This window comes from Leuciscus leuciscus (assembly GCF_965113295.1).
Source record: "Leuciscus leuciscus genome assembly, chromosome: 3".
Lineage (NCBI taxonomy): Eukaryota > Metazoa > Chordata > Actinopteri > Cypriniformes > Leuciscidae > Leuciscus > Leuciscus leuciscus.
The window spans coordinates 35,852,295-35,867,963 of record NC_138727.1 but is presented as its reverse complement, the minus strand read 5'-3'; the positions used below and the strand labels follow the sequence as shown (position 1 = coordinate 35,867,963).

At 46.8% G+C, this 15,669-nt stretch overlaps 1 protein-coding gene across 1 annotated transcript in view; it reads right to left on the bottom strand.

The window, feature by feature from the left end:
• LOC309494143 (uncharacterized protein) overlaps window positions 1-15,437 on the bottom strand; it is a 130,105-nt gene extending 114,668 nt beyond the window's left edge. Inside the window, exon 1 of the mRNA XM_082163374.1 lies at window positions 13,345-15,437. Coding sequence (XP_082019500.1) covers window positions 13,345-14,948 — 1,604 coding nt within the window. The 5' untranslated portion in view covers window positions 14,949-15,437. The remainder of the gene's footprint in view (window positions 1-13,344) is intronic.
• Window positions 15,438-15,669: the final 232 nt, after the last annotated feature.

The following is a 15,669-nucleotide window of genomic DNA, read 5'->3' as shown; positions in this document are numbered from 1 at the left end:
TATCTAAAACTGTCTGGTTACTGACATTCTTCTAAATATATTCCTTTCTGTTCAGCAGAAGAAAGAAATTCATACAGTTTTGAAACAACATGAGAGTGAGTATATGATGACAGAATTTTCATTTTTCGGTGGAGTATCCCTTTAAAGTTATACATATTTTCACTGTACACATTCAGCAGAATGGATCTCTATTGTGCATTTAACAACTATTGTTCTGGTGGTGTTGTAAAGAACAAGCTCTTGAGAGAGAAGCATTTTTTTTTTTTTTTTTTTTACATGGTTCAAGAAAGCTCTGGGAAAATGTCTTGATCTTGGTCACTTATAAGATCTTTTTTTTCTGATGCCTGACAGAAAAATGCTGAGAATGTGTTTAGGGGAGACAGGCTATAGTTCAAATCTAGTTTGAACAAAACTACTTCTTTTCTTTTCTTTTTTTCTTTTTCTTTTTTTGTGTGAATTCTGTCCTTGAAACAACAATTGATGGACATTAATTTTGCAGTGAGTTTAGTTGCAGTAACTTTCAAAAGTTTGGGGTCTGTAGGACCATTGAAGTGATCAAAACTGCCAGAAGAGAACTTTTATAATGTTAATTATATGTTTTTTTCTTGATTTATATATATATATATATATATATATATATATATTAATCAAGAATAAAAATGCTAGTAAATGTTAAAATGTTAAGCAGCACAACTGTTTTCAATATTGATAATAATAAGAAATGTTTCTTGAGAAAATCAGCATATTTGAATGAGTTCTAAAGGATCATGTGACACTGAAGACTGGAGTAATGATGCTGAAAATTCAGATTTGCATCAGGAATAAATTACATTTAAAAATATAATCAAAACAAAAAACAATGACTTAAAATTTTAATAATATTTGACAATATTGTTGTTTTTACTGTATGTTTAATGCAGCTTTTGGTGAATATAAGTGTGTATAAGAGACTTCTTTCATATATATATTTTTTTTTTTTTGAACGGTAGTGTAGGAAAACGTCATTTAAATAGTTTAGGGAATATAATACAATAATATACTATCTGACCACATAATGTGAATCAATTATATAATGTGTAATGTAAATATCTCAGTAATCAATAGCTAAAATCTAGATTTATAACAAAAACAATGAACAGTTTATAACCTGTAAATCAAAAAGATAACAAATAAAATGTGTGTTGCTAAATGCTAACATTAAAGTATTTAAAGTCACAATCTGACATTTGCAGCTGATGTCCTACCCCTGTCTGGATATACATTAAACATGTATGCTTCTGTCAACACAAACACTACTTAGCTTACTTAGCCTTTGTTGCTGTGGCAGCTAAAATTTGTGCTAGTGCTGGAAACTCTCTCTCTCTCTCTCTTTCTTTTTGCTGATGTGAAACAGGTCTTTCTGGCATTCCTCCTCCAACATTAATTAATACTCCTGCTTGTGATGGATCGCTCCCGCTTTAGCCCATTCATCACCTCCTGTATGAGGCTACGACTCAAAGCTAGCTCTCTCCAGCTCTGTTACTTCTCTCCGATCTGACAAACACTTTCATATTTTGTGTGATATTGCTGTAAAATCACGAAAAGAGAGAGAGAGCGCTGCTCTTTAGCTCCTCGAGTCAAACCTGTTAGTTAGCATTATACAGATTAATCTTGAGCGTTAACGTTCATTCATCATGGCTTGTCGAGACATTGCAGGATTTTGAGATGCCATAAATCAGCGCTGTTGCTTAATGTTTTGACTGTTTCTGCATAGAATATAATTCAACAGTTCTAAAAGTGACAAATATGCTAGCAACACTGGATTTACTGTTCCCCCCCCAAAAAAATGTCAAGAGTCTGTCCATCTCCTGGGCTTTTTGTATGTGGCTCTTTAAACTCTACAGCTATGCCTTTAACCTTCGGTCAAATGAAGCCCGGCACTTTAATTACAGGCCAGGAAAGGCTCTGCTAATGATTAGCTGTTAGCACTGACACCCTAATATAGATCTTTCTCTCCTCGGAGACTAGGAAGGTGATGCATCGGCCCGCTTGTTTCGTAGAGACCCGCACCTGCCAAGCAAAAACAGACCTAACGTAAATTAATATGCAGAGATGGCAGTCACTGCAGGCTCTCTCACTAGCCTGGATAACAGGGGTGTGTCGCTGATGTGCTTCAACATGATGAAACGTTTTATTGAGGTGTGGGATGATTTAGGGGCCGCCGGGGCCTGCGGAGCGGTGATGTTACAGTTTAGGAGAGGAAAATTATCCAAGGATTTTGATGCAAAAAGAAGGTTGTAGATTTCATTTTGATTTCCCAAACTCAATCTCACGGGAAAATGCAACTATTGAGGTGGTGATTTCGTATGAATTTTTATGATGTGAACTATAAAATATTCATCCAAACATAGACCTCTATATACACTGAATTAGTAATAAATTGTAAATGGATTCAGCATTCTGCAACAATTATTTTTCGGATTTTCTCGACTATTTTAAGTCGTAAAGTGAGCAGGATAAATTAAAATGGTAACACTTTAGTTTAGGGTCCAATTATTTCTAATAACTAGCTGCTTATTAGCATAAATATTTTTAGGATATTGGGGGCTTATTGATACCTATAAAGCACATATTAGTGTCTTATTCTCCATGACTATATAGGCTACATCCTACCCAATACATAAACTTAAAGGAACACGCCGACTTTTTGGGACTTTAGCTTATTCACCGTATCCCCCAGAGTTAGATAAGTCCATACATACCTTTTTCATCTCTGTGCGTGCTGTAACTCTGTCTGACGCACCCACCGCTAGCCTAGCTTAGCACAAAGACTGGAGGTAAACGGCTCCAGCTAGCATACTGCCTAGAGCTCTGCACGGGGCAAAACATCCAGCCCTAACCGAGACCTGGCCCGTGGTGTTCAGCCCTAATCCGGCCCCAGCCCGAAACCGTCTGCAATTTTTCAGCCCGAACCTGACCCGAGACCAACATCAATATCACTTTGAGCTTTCTCTGAGGCGCCTGTCTCTGCTAGACGCACATACATACACACACGCTACTAGGTAACATTTTATTATAGGCCTCAAACATAACTACCACCACTGACAATTATGCCCACAAATATTAATACAGACTGTCCATTAGGCCTACAGAGAAGCATAAGCATGCAGTAGAGAATATTATATAGCCAAATGTGATCCAGCAGTAAATAAAGATTTACGCCCTACCTTTTTTTTTATGTCAAGAAACTTTACTGAAGAACAACGTTTCAAAGAACTCTTCGCCAACTGGCTACATTAAATAATAATAAAAGATATAATAAAGAAAAAAAAAATCCGTTGAACTGAGTATAGGCTCATTCACTGTTTATTCGCGAGTGTTGTGAAGAAAAAGAATAGCATCCACTGTTGAAGGCTTCAGGCTCATTGTTTGTTGTCGTAATCAAATCAAAACTCTTTCAAAATGCAGCTTTTCCTGAAGTATTGGGAACTTTTAGTAACTCCCCACGCTCCAACTTCTCCCCGATGCTCTGGTCAACTGTCACCTAATGCATTGCACGCGCGTCGCGTTACTCGCGTAATCGCAAATTGCGTTGCATATTTAGAATATTATCAATATTACAATATTTCATACAGTAGCCTGCGCTCTGCACGTATATTATGGGCAAGATGAAAGGAGAAAAGCTAAATGAGCCCGAGTCCGACCAAAGCCCGATCTCCCAATAAGTGACAAAATATTTAATTTTAATATAATTTTCATATTTACATGTTGCGATTTGTATAGTCACAGCATGTACAAATAACATGGTCACATGAGACAGACATCTTCTAACCGTATACATACTGGGAACTATATTCTCAGAAGGCGAAGCACTGCTACTTGGGCGGAGTGATTTGCTCGCAGCACCTGAGAAGCCCCGTGGTGAGGAGCAGAGAGTTCGCTCAGAGTTGGAGTAAATCACTCCACAGAAGTAGCAGTGCTTCGCCTTCTGAGAATATAGTTCCCAGTATGTATACGGTTAGAAGATGTCTGGGTCTCATGTGACCATGTTATTTTTACATGACTATACAAATCACAACATGTAAATAGGAAAATGTTGGAGTTATTCTGTCACTTATTGGGAGCAGAATGCTAGCTGGAGCTGTTTACCTCCAGTCTTTGTGCTAAGCTAGACTAGCGGTGCGGTGCGTCAGACAGAGTTACTTCACGCACGGAGAAGAAAAAGGTATGTATGGACTTATCTAACTCTGGGGGATACGGTGAATAAGCTAAAGTCCCAAAAAGTCGGCGTGTTCCTTTAACAACTACCTTACTAAATATTAATAACCAGTAATTAGGAGTTTTTCGAGTTAAAAGTCATAGTTAATAGTTACTTAAAATTGAGAATAATCTAAAGTGTGAACATTGAACATTTATATTTAGCGCATGGATTCGGTAGGCATGTATCATGATACTAAACTCCCCAGCTCTGTAACAGCGCCCCACAATTTACCAATAGAGACAGAGCGTATCAAAAAACAAAACAATGTTGAAAAGCTGCTATGTGACAAGGTGTACAGCAAACAAGCTAAAAAACCCAGAAATACGTTTTTATAATCTGTCGACCCCAAAAAAACAAGCATTTAAGGACACAAAAGTGGATAAAGGCAATTGAAACAGAGCGCAAGGTGTCATATTACTCTGAGAACTACGTCCACTGGAGCAGGGAACGTAATCTGCGACAGTATAGCTTAGCTTACAAAACTATAATATATAAAACTGACATTTGGATATTTGACTTACCAGTGACAAAATGTTTACTGCATTTTTTAGTGCATACTGAGTGTCAGGATCCCAATTGACCCATTCGTTCCAGCCTGTACCCACTTTTGTGTCCTTAAACGCTTGTTTTTTTGGGGTCGACAGATTATAAAAACTTATTTCTGGTTTGTTTAGCTTGTTTGCTGTACACCTTGTCACACAGCAGCTTTTAGGCATTTTTCTGTCTTTTGTTATAAGTCATAAATGACAAGGAGGCAGCCTCTCGCAATGCGAAGTCAATGGAGACGGTTGGATTGTTTTCCCCGCCGGTGGGCGTGGTCTTTAGATTATGACGCGTTGCGCTCTGTCTCTATGTAAATCTGTGGTGACAAATGGAACTGCAGCGCGTTCTCATTCAGAGCCATTGGGGCAGATTTCAGACTGACCCGCTTATTTTTACGTTACATCACGTAGGGCCTAAACCTCAAGTCCAGACCAAGACGATATCATTCCGTTTCAGCTATGTGTCTGCATCAGGTCAGCAACTAGTTGGCATGTCTGTTCTTCCTATGTGGAGTAGCTTTTAAAATAAATGAAAGTATAACTAGCTACTTTAGTTTAAACGTGCTCATGTGAATAGCCTTTACATGGAGTGGTTCTGTTGTGTTTGTTTTATGTTTGTAACAGGCATGACTTTGTCACATGCTAAATGAGCCATCTGACCAGTACAGTATGTTAATCATAGTTCTGTTGTTGAAAAAATATACATTGTACTCTTTAGCAAGTGTGTCCTTGTTATCCACTCTAAATAGGACGCCTTTCTAAACCTTTGCATTTAATTTTTTAAGTACACTTAAGTCAAGTTTCTTGACCATTTTTATCCTCTTTCTGATGTTATTATTAAGCAGCCCTTAAGTAAGCAGATCATACAAAAATTTACAAATTCATACGAATTAGCCACCAATTTGCCACCAATTCACCAAATCATAAAATTGCCATGAGATTGTGTTAGATGGCCTGATATGACAGTGTCAGATGCAGGGTTTGATTGTTAACTAAAACTAAAACAATGAAAAGTAAAAAATCGAACATTTTGGATACTTAAAGGGATATTTCACTGCTGGAAAGATGAATGTTTATTTAAATTGGGTCATGTATGTAGTAGAAATGTGAAATTATTTAAAAAGTTGGTGCCTTCTAGACTGAGAAAAGCCAGAAAATTTATTTTTGTCTCATGTGGATGAAAGACAACAACTCCCAGAATGCACTTGCTTCGCTGCTCTACGAGGCCACTCCCAAGCCACGCCTACCAGTTACAGAGGGCAGTATCGGAAGAAATGATACAACTAGGCTACTAGTCGACTCGAAACTGAAAAGACACTGTTTTATCGTGAGATCGCACCCCCTATGGGCGGGTTGAAAACATGCAGAACGAGCTCCTCCTACTGGCTGTAGTCTCTCGCCTCTGGCCAAAAAAGCCTCAGATGACGCAAAATGACGGATTTTTTTTTTTTTTTTCAGACACACAATACAGAAATCTCTCGTCTCAGGGGGACATGAGAGAGGGAAGCACAGTCATTCGAAAATACTACCGGCATTCTACTGATACAAAGTGTAAATGCAGCTGCTTTTTGAATTTATTTTGAAATGCGCACATACTTTTATTTTGACATGCCGAAAACCGGAAGTAGCGGCTGTTTGCTTCGGTAAGCTCCGTAAGCAAAGCGCAGAGACCAAGCGCACATGTAGCAGTGACACCTGTCTAGTTTCATTTTTTTATTCTTTATAATCCATGATTTGTGGTGTTTACTACAACTGTGTATAAGCTGAAGAATACATTTTTTGACTGAAGATTTCTTCTGGAAAAGTACTCTGCCGTTGGTTGATAAGCAGGCTAAAGTGGTCAGTATTACTCTGTATTCTTTGTTATTTATGTAACGATTGCAATATTTAATGTTGTCTATTTTGTTTACCTGAACTTTTAGTTCTACGGTGTTAATAAACATCTGTTAACGGAACTGGAGTCTCGCATTCGATCAATGGGCGGCATAGTAGAACACTTCTGCATCGGTGAAGACTCCGAGCGGACGAAGATGGACGAGCAGGCCACGTGCGGTAAAGGAGAAGCCACCTTGTGAATTGTTCGTGTGAATCCAAAGGGGCGAGTGGACAAGGCTAAACAAGCAAGCACGTCGAAAAGAGTGTCTTGAAAGTAGCGCAAGTACTGCCATTATTGTCACAGTGTCTGGTTTATGTTCCTTGGGTCACCACTAGATGTCCTCCTTCCCCACGGTGTCCATCACACTCTTGAACTACATCCCCCATGATCCTTGTCTTTTCATTGCACTCAGCTGCCCCTTATCACTGATCATTGCACTCAGCCTGTTCCCCATTAGCATTGTTATTTCCCTGTGTATTTATACCCTGTCTGTTTTAGTATGTGTCACGGAGTCCTTGCATTTATCACGCCACTTCAGTGTCCTGTTCTTGCCTGTTCTTGTCTTGTGTTTTGGATTGCTCTATTTGGAATTTGACCTATGCCTGGACTTGACCATTGATTTGGATTACCCTCAAATAAATATTACTCACTGCAAATTGGATCTCTCTGTTTCCCTGTGTGGATCGTGACAGAAGGACTCCGTCATATACAGGATCCAGCGGTATGTACACCAACTTCTCCTCCCCAGCCACCGAGCGGGAGAGGAGAGATATGTTTGAGGGAACCCGGTTGGTCATATTTCGCGGGACCCGTGGAGGCCGCAGTAGAGGAGGTGGTCGAGAGGAGTCCCAAGACCACTCTCCACCATGGCCCCTCTTCGACTCTGGGTTGGTGAGATCCAGCCCAGAGCCCCATCTGCCACTGATTGCGCCCAGCTCAGAACCAGCACATTGCCATCAGAAACAGAAGAGGAGAAGGAAGACCTCCTCCGTGACTGTTCCGGTGGTCCCTGTTCCGGTGGTCCCAGTTCCGGTGGTCCCAGTTCAAGTGATCCCGAGTCCGGTGGTCCCAGTTCTGGTGGTCCCAGTCTCGGAAATCCCCGTGCAGTCTGAGATAGACAAGGCAGCTGAAACTCTGTTGGAGTACTTTGAAAGACTATATAAGATCCTGGAGAATGCCAAGAGTGTTCACGTCATGTCTGCCCAGCCAGAGACTATTCACGTCACATCTGCCGAGCCTGTGTCTTCGGACAAAATGGCCGCTACAGAGACTGTTCACGTCACGTCTGCCGAGCCTGTGTCTTCGGACAAGATGGCCGCCGCCGAGAATGTTCACGTCACGTCTGCCGAGCCTGTGTCCCCTGACAAGATGGCCGCCGTCGAGCCTGTGTCTGTTCCTGAGCCGGTGGTGTCTGTTCCAGTACCTGAGCCAGTGGTGTCTGTTCCTGAACCTAAGCCGGTGGTGTCTGAGCCTGAGCCGGTGGTGCCTGAGCCGGTGGTGCCTGAGCCGGTGGTGCCTGAGCCGGTGGTGTTTGAGCCTGAGCCGGTGGTGTCTGTTCCAGTTCCTGAGCCGGTGGTGTCTGAGCCGGTGGTGTCTGTTCCTGAGCCTGAGCCGGTGGTGTCTGTTCCTGAGCCTGAGCCGGTGGTGTCTGTTCCTGAGCCTGAGCCGGTGGTGCCTGAGCCGGTGGTGTCTGAGCCTGAGCCGGTGGTGTCTGTTCCTGAGCCTGAGCCGGTGGTGTCTGTTCCTGAGCCGGTGGTGTCTGTTCCTGAGCTGGTGTTGTCTGTTCCTGAGCCGGTGGTGCCAGTTCCGGTGGTGCCAGTTCCGGTGGTGCCAGTTCCAGTGCCTGAGCCGTTGGTGCCAGTTCCAGTGCCTGAGCCGTTGGTGCCGGTTCCAGTGCCAGTTCCGGTGGTGCCAGTTCCGGTGGTGCCAGTTCCGGTGGTGCCAGTTCCGGTGGTGCCAGTTCCGGTGGTGCCAGTTCCGGTGGTGCCAGTTCCAGTGCCTGAGCCGGTGGTGCCAGTTCCAGTGCCAGTTCCAGTGCCACTTCCGGTGGTGCCAGTTCCAGTGCCTGAGTCGGTGGTGCCAGTTCCAGTGCCTGAGTCGGTGGTGCCAGTTCCAGTGCCTGAGCCGGTGGTGTATGTTCCTGAGCCGGTGGTGTCTGTTCCGGTGCCCTGGCCGCCCGAGGGAAAGTCTCCGCCCTGGCCGCCCGAGGGAGAGTCTCCGCCCTGGCCGCCCGAGGGAGAGTCTCCGCCCTGGCCGCCCGAGGGGCAGTCTCCGCCCTGGCCGCCCGAGGGGCAGTCTCCGCCCTGGCCGCCCGAGGGACAGTCTCCGCCCTGGCCGCCCGAGGGACAGTCTCCGCCCTGGCCGCCCGAGGGACAGTCTCCGCCCTGGCCGCCCGAGGGAGAGTCTCCGCCCTGGCCGCCCGAGGGACAGTCTCCGCCCTGGCCGCCCGAGGGGTCTTCACCGCCGTGGCCGCCCGAGGGGTCTTCACCGCCGTGGCCGCCCGAGGGGTCTTCACCGCCGTGGCGGCCCGAGGGGTCTTCACCGCCGTGGCCGCCCAAGGGAAAGTCTCTACACTGGTCGCCCGAGGGGTCGTCTCCGCCCTGGCCGCCCGAGGGAAAGTCTCCGCCCTGGCCGCCCGAGGGATATCTCCGCCCTGGCCGCCCGAGGGGTCTTCACCGCCGTGGCCGCCCGAGGGGTCTTCACCGCCGTGGCAGCCCGAGGGGTCTTCACCGCCGTGGCAGCCCGAGTGGTCGTCTGCTTCGCCTGGGCCGCCCGATGAGCTGTCTGCTTCGTCCTGGCCGCCGGCTAAGCCATCACCCCCTGTTCCTGTTCCCCTCCATGGACCTGGCCCCCCATCCCACCCCCTGATCCTCCACCGTTCCACCTCCCTCCTTGACTCTGGTTTTGTTTGTGTTTGTGGGTCTTGGAGCGTCTGGTAGCCGCTCCGTAGAGGGGGGGTTATGTCACAGTGTCTGGTTTATGTTCCTTGGGTCACCACTAGATGTCCTCCTTCCCCACGGTGTCCATCACACTCTTGAACTACATCCCCCATGATCCTTGTCTTTTCATTGCACTCAGCTGCCCCTTATCACTGATCATTGCACTCAGCCTGTTCCCCATTAGCATTGTTATTTCCCTGTGTATTTATACCCTGTCTGTTTTAGTATGTGTCACGGAGTCCTTGCATTTATCACGCCACTTCAGTGTCCTGTTCTTGCCTGTTCTTGTCTTGTGTTTTGGATTGCTCTATTTGGAATTTGACCTATGCCTGGACTTGACCATTGATTTGGATTACCCTCAAATAAATATTACTCACTGCAAATTGGATCTCTCTGTTTCCCTGTGTGGATCGTGACAATTATAGCACACGGACGTTTCATTTGTGTTTTTTCCTTAAAGCAACAGTGGACATTATTTCTTCCTGCAGTTGATTATCTAGTAAGAATCAAAGAAACTAAGTAGACAAGAAAATTAACCATTCTTCCTGTTGAATTTAAGATGTTTTAAGTTTATATCTAAGTATTGGTCTTACAAGTGAGTTTTTCATATTTAGACTGTGACAAATTATTTATTTTTTCTCACTTTAATTGCCTTTTTATTGCTCATTCGTTGAAGTGTGTTATTATGATACTGTAGTGTTTGATGTGCAATATGCAAAGGTTAAGCTAAGGTTATCAAAGAGATTTATATTTCCATTTCATTTCATTTTCAACATTTCATGTTATTTCATATTTGCACACATTAGAGAACAGAATATATTTTATTCAAATTTCAACACATTTAAGACTCTGTACATTTAATATGTCACACTCAAAGGAAAGCACTTTTCCAACTGAAGAGGTCACTCTTGGAGACCTTCAAGAAGATAGTGACGCAGAGCAGACTACCCTATCACAGCAAGCTGACTCTGATGAGCAAGTTGAAGACACAGCGCAGGACACACAATCTCAGGTTGGTGCGAATGATACACAATTGCCTCCTGGAATTAGGAAATCTGGACGCACACAAAAGCTCACTGAAAAAGGAAAAGCTCTGTTAGATGACAAATTGAAGGATCTAAATGTGAGTTTTGTAAGGATGTACAGAAGATGGAAGTATCACATCAATGGCTTAAAACGGTCCATTAAGAATAATGATGCTGATGATCTGATTGATGAGATTGTAAATGCAATCAATACCATCCAAGTTGACATGGACAATACTTACCTCAAAATAAGAGCCATTTCAAGTCCTGAACCTGACATTCGGAGAATGAATGACACATGCCAGGCATTCACTAGGATTGCAAATACAAATGTACAACATTTCCGCAGTGGTGATGATTCAGAAATCATATCTTGGCCTGATGCTAAGTCAGTGTTTGACAGCACAGTGTCTAGTGTTTCCTCAGCTCAAACCGCTAAGTCAAAGGCTTCTTCTAAAGTATCCAGACATTCTTCCATCCTGTCCCTTAATGCAAAACAAGCGGCAGCTGAAGTTGCGGCTACGCAAGAGGTGATAAAGATAACAAATGCGCAACATCAGCAGAAGGAAGAAATTCAAAGACTTGAGGTGGAAGATCAAATCTTGAAGGCTGAAAGAGAAGCTAAAGAAAGGGAAATTGAAGCAGAGAGTGCTAAAAAAAGAGCTCAGTTCATAGCAGAAAGTGCTGATAGAAAAATGAAGTTGGAAGGGAAAAGAAGAGAAGTAGAACGGCTAGAAGAACTTAAAGGGCATGTTGCAGCTCAAGCAAGACTGCAGGTTTATTCAGAATCTGTCGATCCACCACTTGCACTTAACCCTTTAATGGATCCATTTTTTCCCTCCTATCAAGCACCAGTCTCTCAAGCTCTTTCTGCGCAACAAGCCAAGCCCAATCAAGTCCATCACCCACATGAGGTTACAGCTACTAAAAACCCTCTTCCATATCCCTCCATGTACACCTCATGTTCTGTTCCACAGCCAGCCACATTTTCTCAAGTCCCTGTAAGTCAAGTTATCACTCCAACTGCACTTCCACTCATGCAACAAGCCCCAACCACTAAAGCTCCTGCCACTCAAGCCATTTTAACCTCACATGAATCTTCCAATGACCTTGTGAGAACTCTTGCTGAAGCAATCACAGCTAATCGAGTTCCAATCCCAGAACCTGACGTTTTCAAAGGAGATCCTCTCAAGTACAATGATTGGAAGCTTTCCTTCTTTACTCTGATTGATCGCAAGAACCTACTAGCTCAAGAAAAGCTCTTCTTTTTACGTAAGTACGTTGGTGGCTCAGCCAAGAGAGCTATAGAAGGCCATTTCCTTGTAGGAACAGAAACAGCATATCGTGCTGCCTGGGACATACTTGAAGACCGATTTGGTAATCCATTTATAGTTGCCAAGTCATACCGTGACAAGATACATACATGGCATAAAATTGCCCCCAAGGACAGCGAAAATCTTCGTGAGTTTGTTGATTTCCTGAGCAGTGTGGAATCGTCTCGGTTACGTATGTAACCCTCGTTCCCTGAGTAGGGAACGGAGCCGTTACGTCGGATGACGACGAATGGGGTTTCGCTTAGAAAGCCTATCAACTTCGAGTATATAAAACGAGCCAATGGCAAAGAAATGCCATGGGTCTGCGGAATTTGCATAGCGTAACTCCGCCCCACCCTAGGGGTATATAAGGAAGTACGCTGCAACATGCAGATATGTCTTCGCTGAGGAGCCGAGACTGAACTCAGGCGTTCCAGCGGTACAGCGGAAGTGGCAGGGAGACGTAACGTCTCCGTTCCCTACTCAGGGAACGAGGGTTACATACGTAACCGAGACGTTCCCTTTCGTTGTCACTCCGAGTTACGTCGGATGGCGACGAATGGGGTTCCCAGTGTAATCACGCCACCTCCCGACTGTCTACCAGTGCCCTGCGTAAGTGTGAGCTCCCTGTCGTGAGACTGGCACGGACGAAGGACTCCTACTTAACACAGGATTAAACCAAGGTACACTGGGAAGCATATCTCAGTGGAAATATGCAATCATGCCCAACCCGAGGGGGGGACTTGGAATACACACATGACCCCGGAGGGCTGCATATGGAGAAACACTAGGGTATCCAGCCGCAGGTGGAATATTTCAACCCCAGGGGTGGCAAGGTGGCTTGCCAAGGGAAAGACACCTGCTCAGAGAGGCTTACAGTGGAAATACACATGTGGGGGTCGCCCAGAGGGGGAACCATGCACATGGAGGCACCTAGCCAAGCGCGAAAGCTGCCGGTGGCAACTCTGGCGATGACATCGTCAGTGCTGGAGGAGACTCAGGGCTTATGAGGCTCACCTGAGGAAAAATCGCACGTATCCCATCCGTGGAGAGGAGTGGCGAGCAAGCAAAGACACCTGAGCAGAATCTATTACCGGCTAGTTGAAGCGAGTACATGAGAAGAAACTGGCTCCACTCGGAGATTATAGAATCTCGCGAATGTGTTAGGTGTCGCCCAGCCTGCAGCTCTGCAGATGTCTGTTAGCGAGGCGCCATGCGCTAGAGCCCAAGAGGATGCCACACTCCGGGTGGAGTGGGCCGTCACACCAAGGGGGCATGGTCGACCTTGCTGCTGGTAAGCCAAAGCGATGGCGTCCACAATCCAGTGAGACAACCTTTGCTTGGAGAGAGCCTTTCCCTTCAGCTTCCCACCATGACAGACAAAGAGCTGGTCAGAGGTCCTGAAACACTGCGTTCTGTCTACGTAAGCATGGAGGGCGCGTACTGGACAGAGCAGTGCCAAGGCTGGGTCTGCCTCCTCCAAGGGCAGCGCTTGCAGGTTCACCACCTGGTCTCGAAAGGGTGTGGTGGGAACCTTGGGCACATATCCAGGCCGGGGTCTAAGGATCACGTGAGAATTAGCCGGCCCGAATTCCAGGCACGCTTCGTCAACCGAGAATGCCTGCAGGTCCCCTACCCTCTTGATAGAGGCCAATGCAACCAGGAGCGCTGTCTTCATAGACAGGAACTTAAGCTCCACTGATTGCAGAGGCTCAAAGGGAGCACTCTGCAGGGCAGTTAAAACCACTGAGAGGTCCCAAGAGGGAACGAGAGGAGGGCGAGGAGGATTCAGTCTCCTCGCTCCTCTCTGGAACCTGATGATCAGGTCGTGCTTTCCAACGGACTTACCTTCGACTGCGTCGTGATGTGCGGCAATGGCGGCAACATACACTTTCAGGGTGGAGGGAGACAGCCTTCGCTCCAACCCTTCTTGCAGGAAGGAAAGCACGACACTGATCGGGCATTTCGTGGGTTCTTGATGTTTAGAAGAACACCAGTTGACGAAGAGGTTCCACTTCAACGCATAGACATGTCTCGTGGACGATGCTCTAGCGGAAGTGATGGTAGCCACCACCGCTGGTGGTAGGGTACTCAAACCTACCTCGTCCCGTCCAGGAGCCACACGTGGAGGTTCCAAAGATCGGGATGAGGGTGCCACAGGGTGCCCCGTCCCTGAGAAAGCAGGTCCTTCCTCAGAGGAATAGGCCAGGGAGGTGCTGTCGCGAGGAGTACTAGTTCTGGGAACCAGGTGCAGTTGGGCCAATACGGGGCAACCAATATTACCTGCTCCTCGTCCTCCCTGATCTTGCGCAAAGTCTGCGCAAGAAGGCTCACTGGGGGAAACGCATACTTGCGTGGGCCCCGCGGCCAGCTGTGCGCCAGTGCATCCGTGCCGAGCGTGCCCTCGGTCAGGGAATAAAACAGGTCGCAATGGGACGAGTCGTGGGAGGCAAACAGATCTATCTGAGCGTCCCCGAACTGATCCCAAATCAGCTGGACCGACTGGGGATGGAGTCTCCATTCTCCAGCGAGAGGCCGAAACCGAGACAGCTCGTCGGCCGCCCGGTTCAGCTCTCCCGGAATATAAATGGCTCGAAGCGACCTCAGATGCTTCTGACTCCATATGAGGAGGTGGCGGGCGAGTTGCGACATACGGCGGGAGCGTAGACCACCTTGACGGTTGATGTACGCTACTGTGGCGGTATTGTCTGAACGGACTAGTACGTGTTGACCCCTGAGCAACGCCCGGAAGCGGTGCAGGGCAAGGCGTACAGCCAGCAACTCGAGGCAATTGACATGCCAAAGGCGTTGGGGACCTGTCCAGGAGCCCGCGGCAGCATGTCCATTGCACATGGCGCCCCAGCCCGTGGTGGAGGCATCCGTTGATACAACAACATGCCTGGAAGCTCGTTCTAAGGGCACTCCGGCCCGTAGAAAACTGAGGTTCGACCACGGGGTGAAGGTCTGACGGCAGGCCGGAGTCACTGGGACTCGGAGCGTGCCGTGTTGCCATGCCCACCTCGGGACTCGATCGCGAAGCCAAAGCTGAAGCGGTCTCATATGAAGCAATCCGAGCGGCGTAACTGCGGCTGCGGATGCCATATGCCCCAGGAGCCTCTGAAAAAGTTTCAGTGGGACCGCACTCTTGCCCTCGAATTGACGAAGGCAAGTCAGCAGTGACTGCGCGCGCTCGCTCGTAAGCTGCGCGCACATGGCGACCGAGTCTATATCCATACCGAGAAAAGAGATCCTCTGCACGGGGCAGAGTTTGCTCTTCTCCCAGTTGACCCGAAGGCCCAGACGAGCTAGGTGCCGGAGCACTAGGTCCCTGTGTTCGCAAACCTGATCTCGAGAGTGAGCTAGGATCAGCCAGTCGTCGAGATAGTTCAGGATGCGAACCCCGTGTTCCCGAAGGGGAACAAGGGCTGCCTCGACGACCTTCGTGAAGACGCGAGGAGACAGGGCTAGCCCGAAAGGGAGAACCGCGTACTGGTATGCCTGCCCCTCGAAAGCCAACCGTAAGAACGGTCTGTGTCGAGGAAAAATGGAGACATGGAAGTAGGCGTCCTTCAGGTCGATCGCTGCAAACCAATCCTGCGGCCGCACACATTCGAAAATGCGTTTGGCCGTGAGCATCTTGAACGGCATCCTGTGAAGGGAGCGGTTCAAGACGCGCAGGTCCAGGATTGGCCGTAACCCACCGGTTTTCTTCGGTACAATGAAGTAAGGGCTGT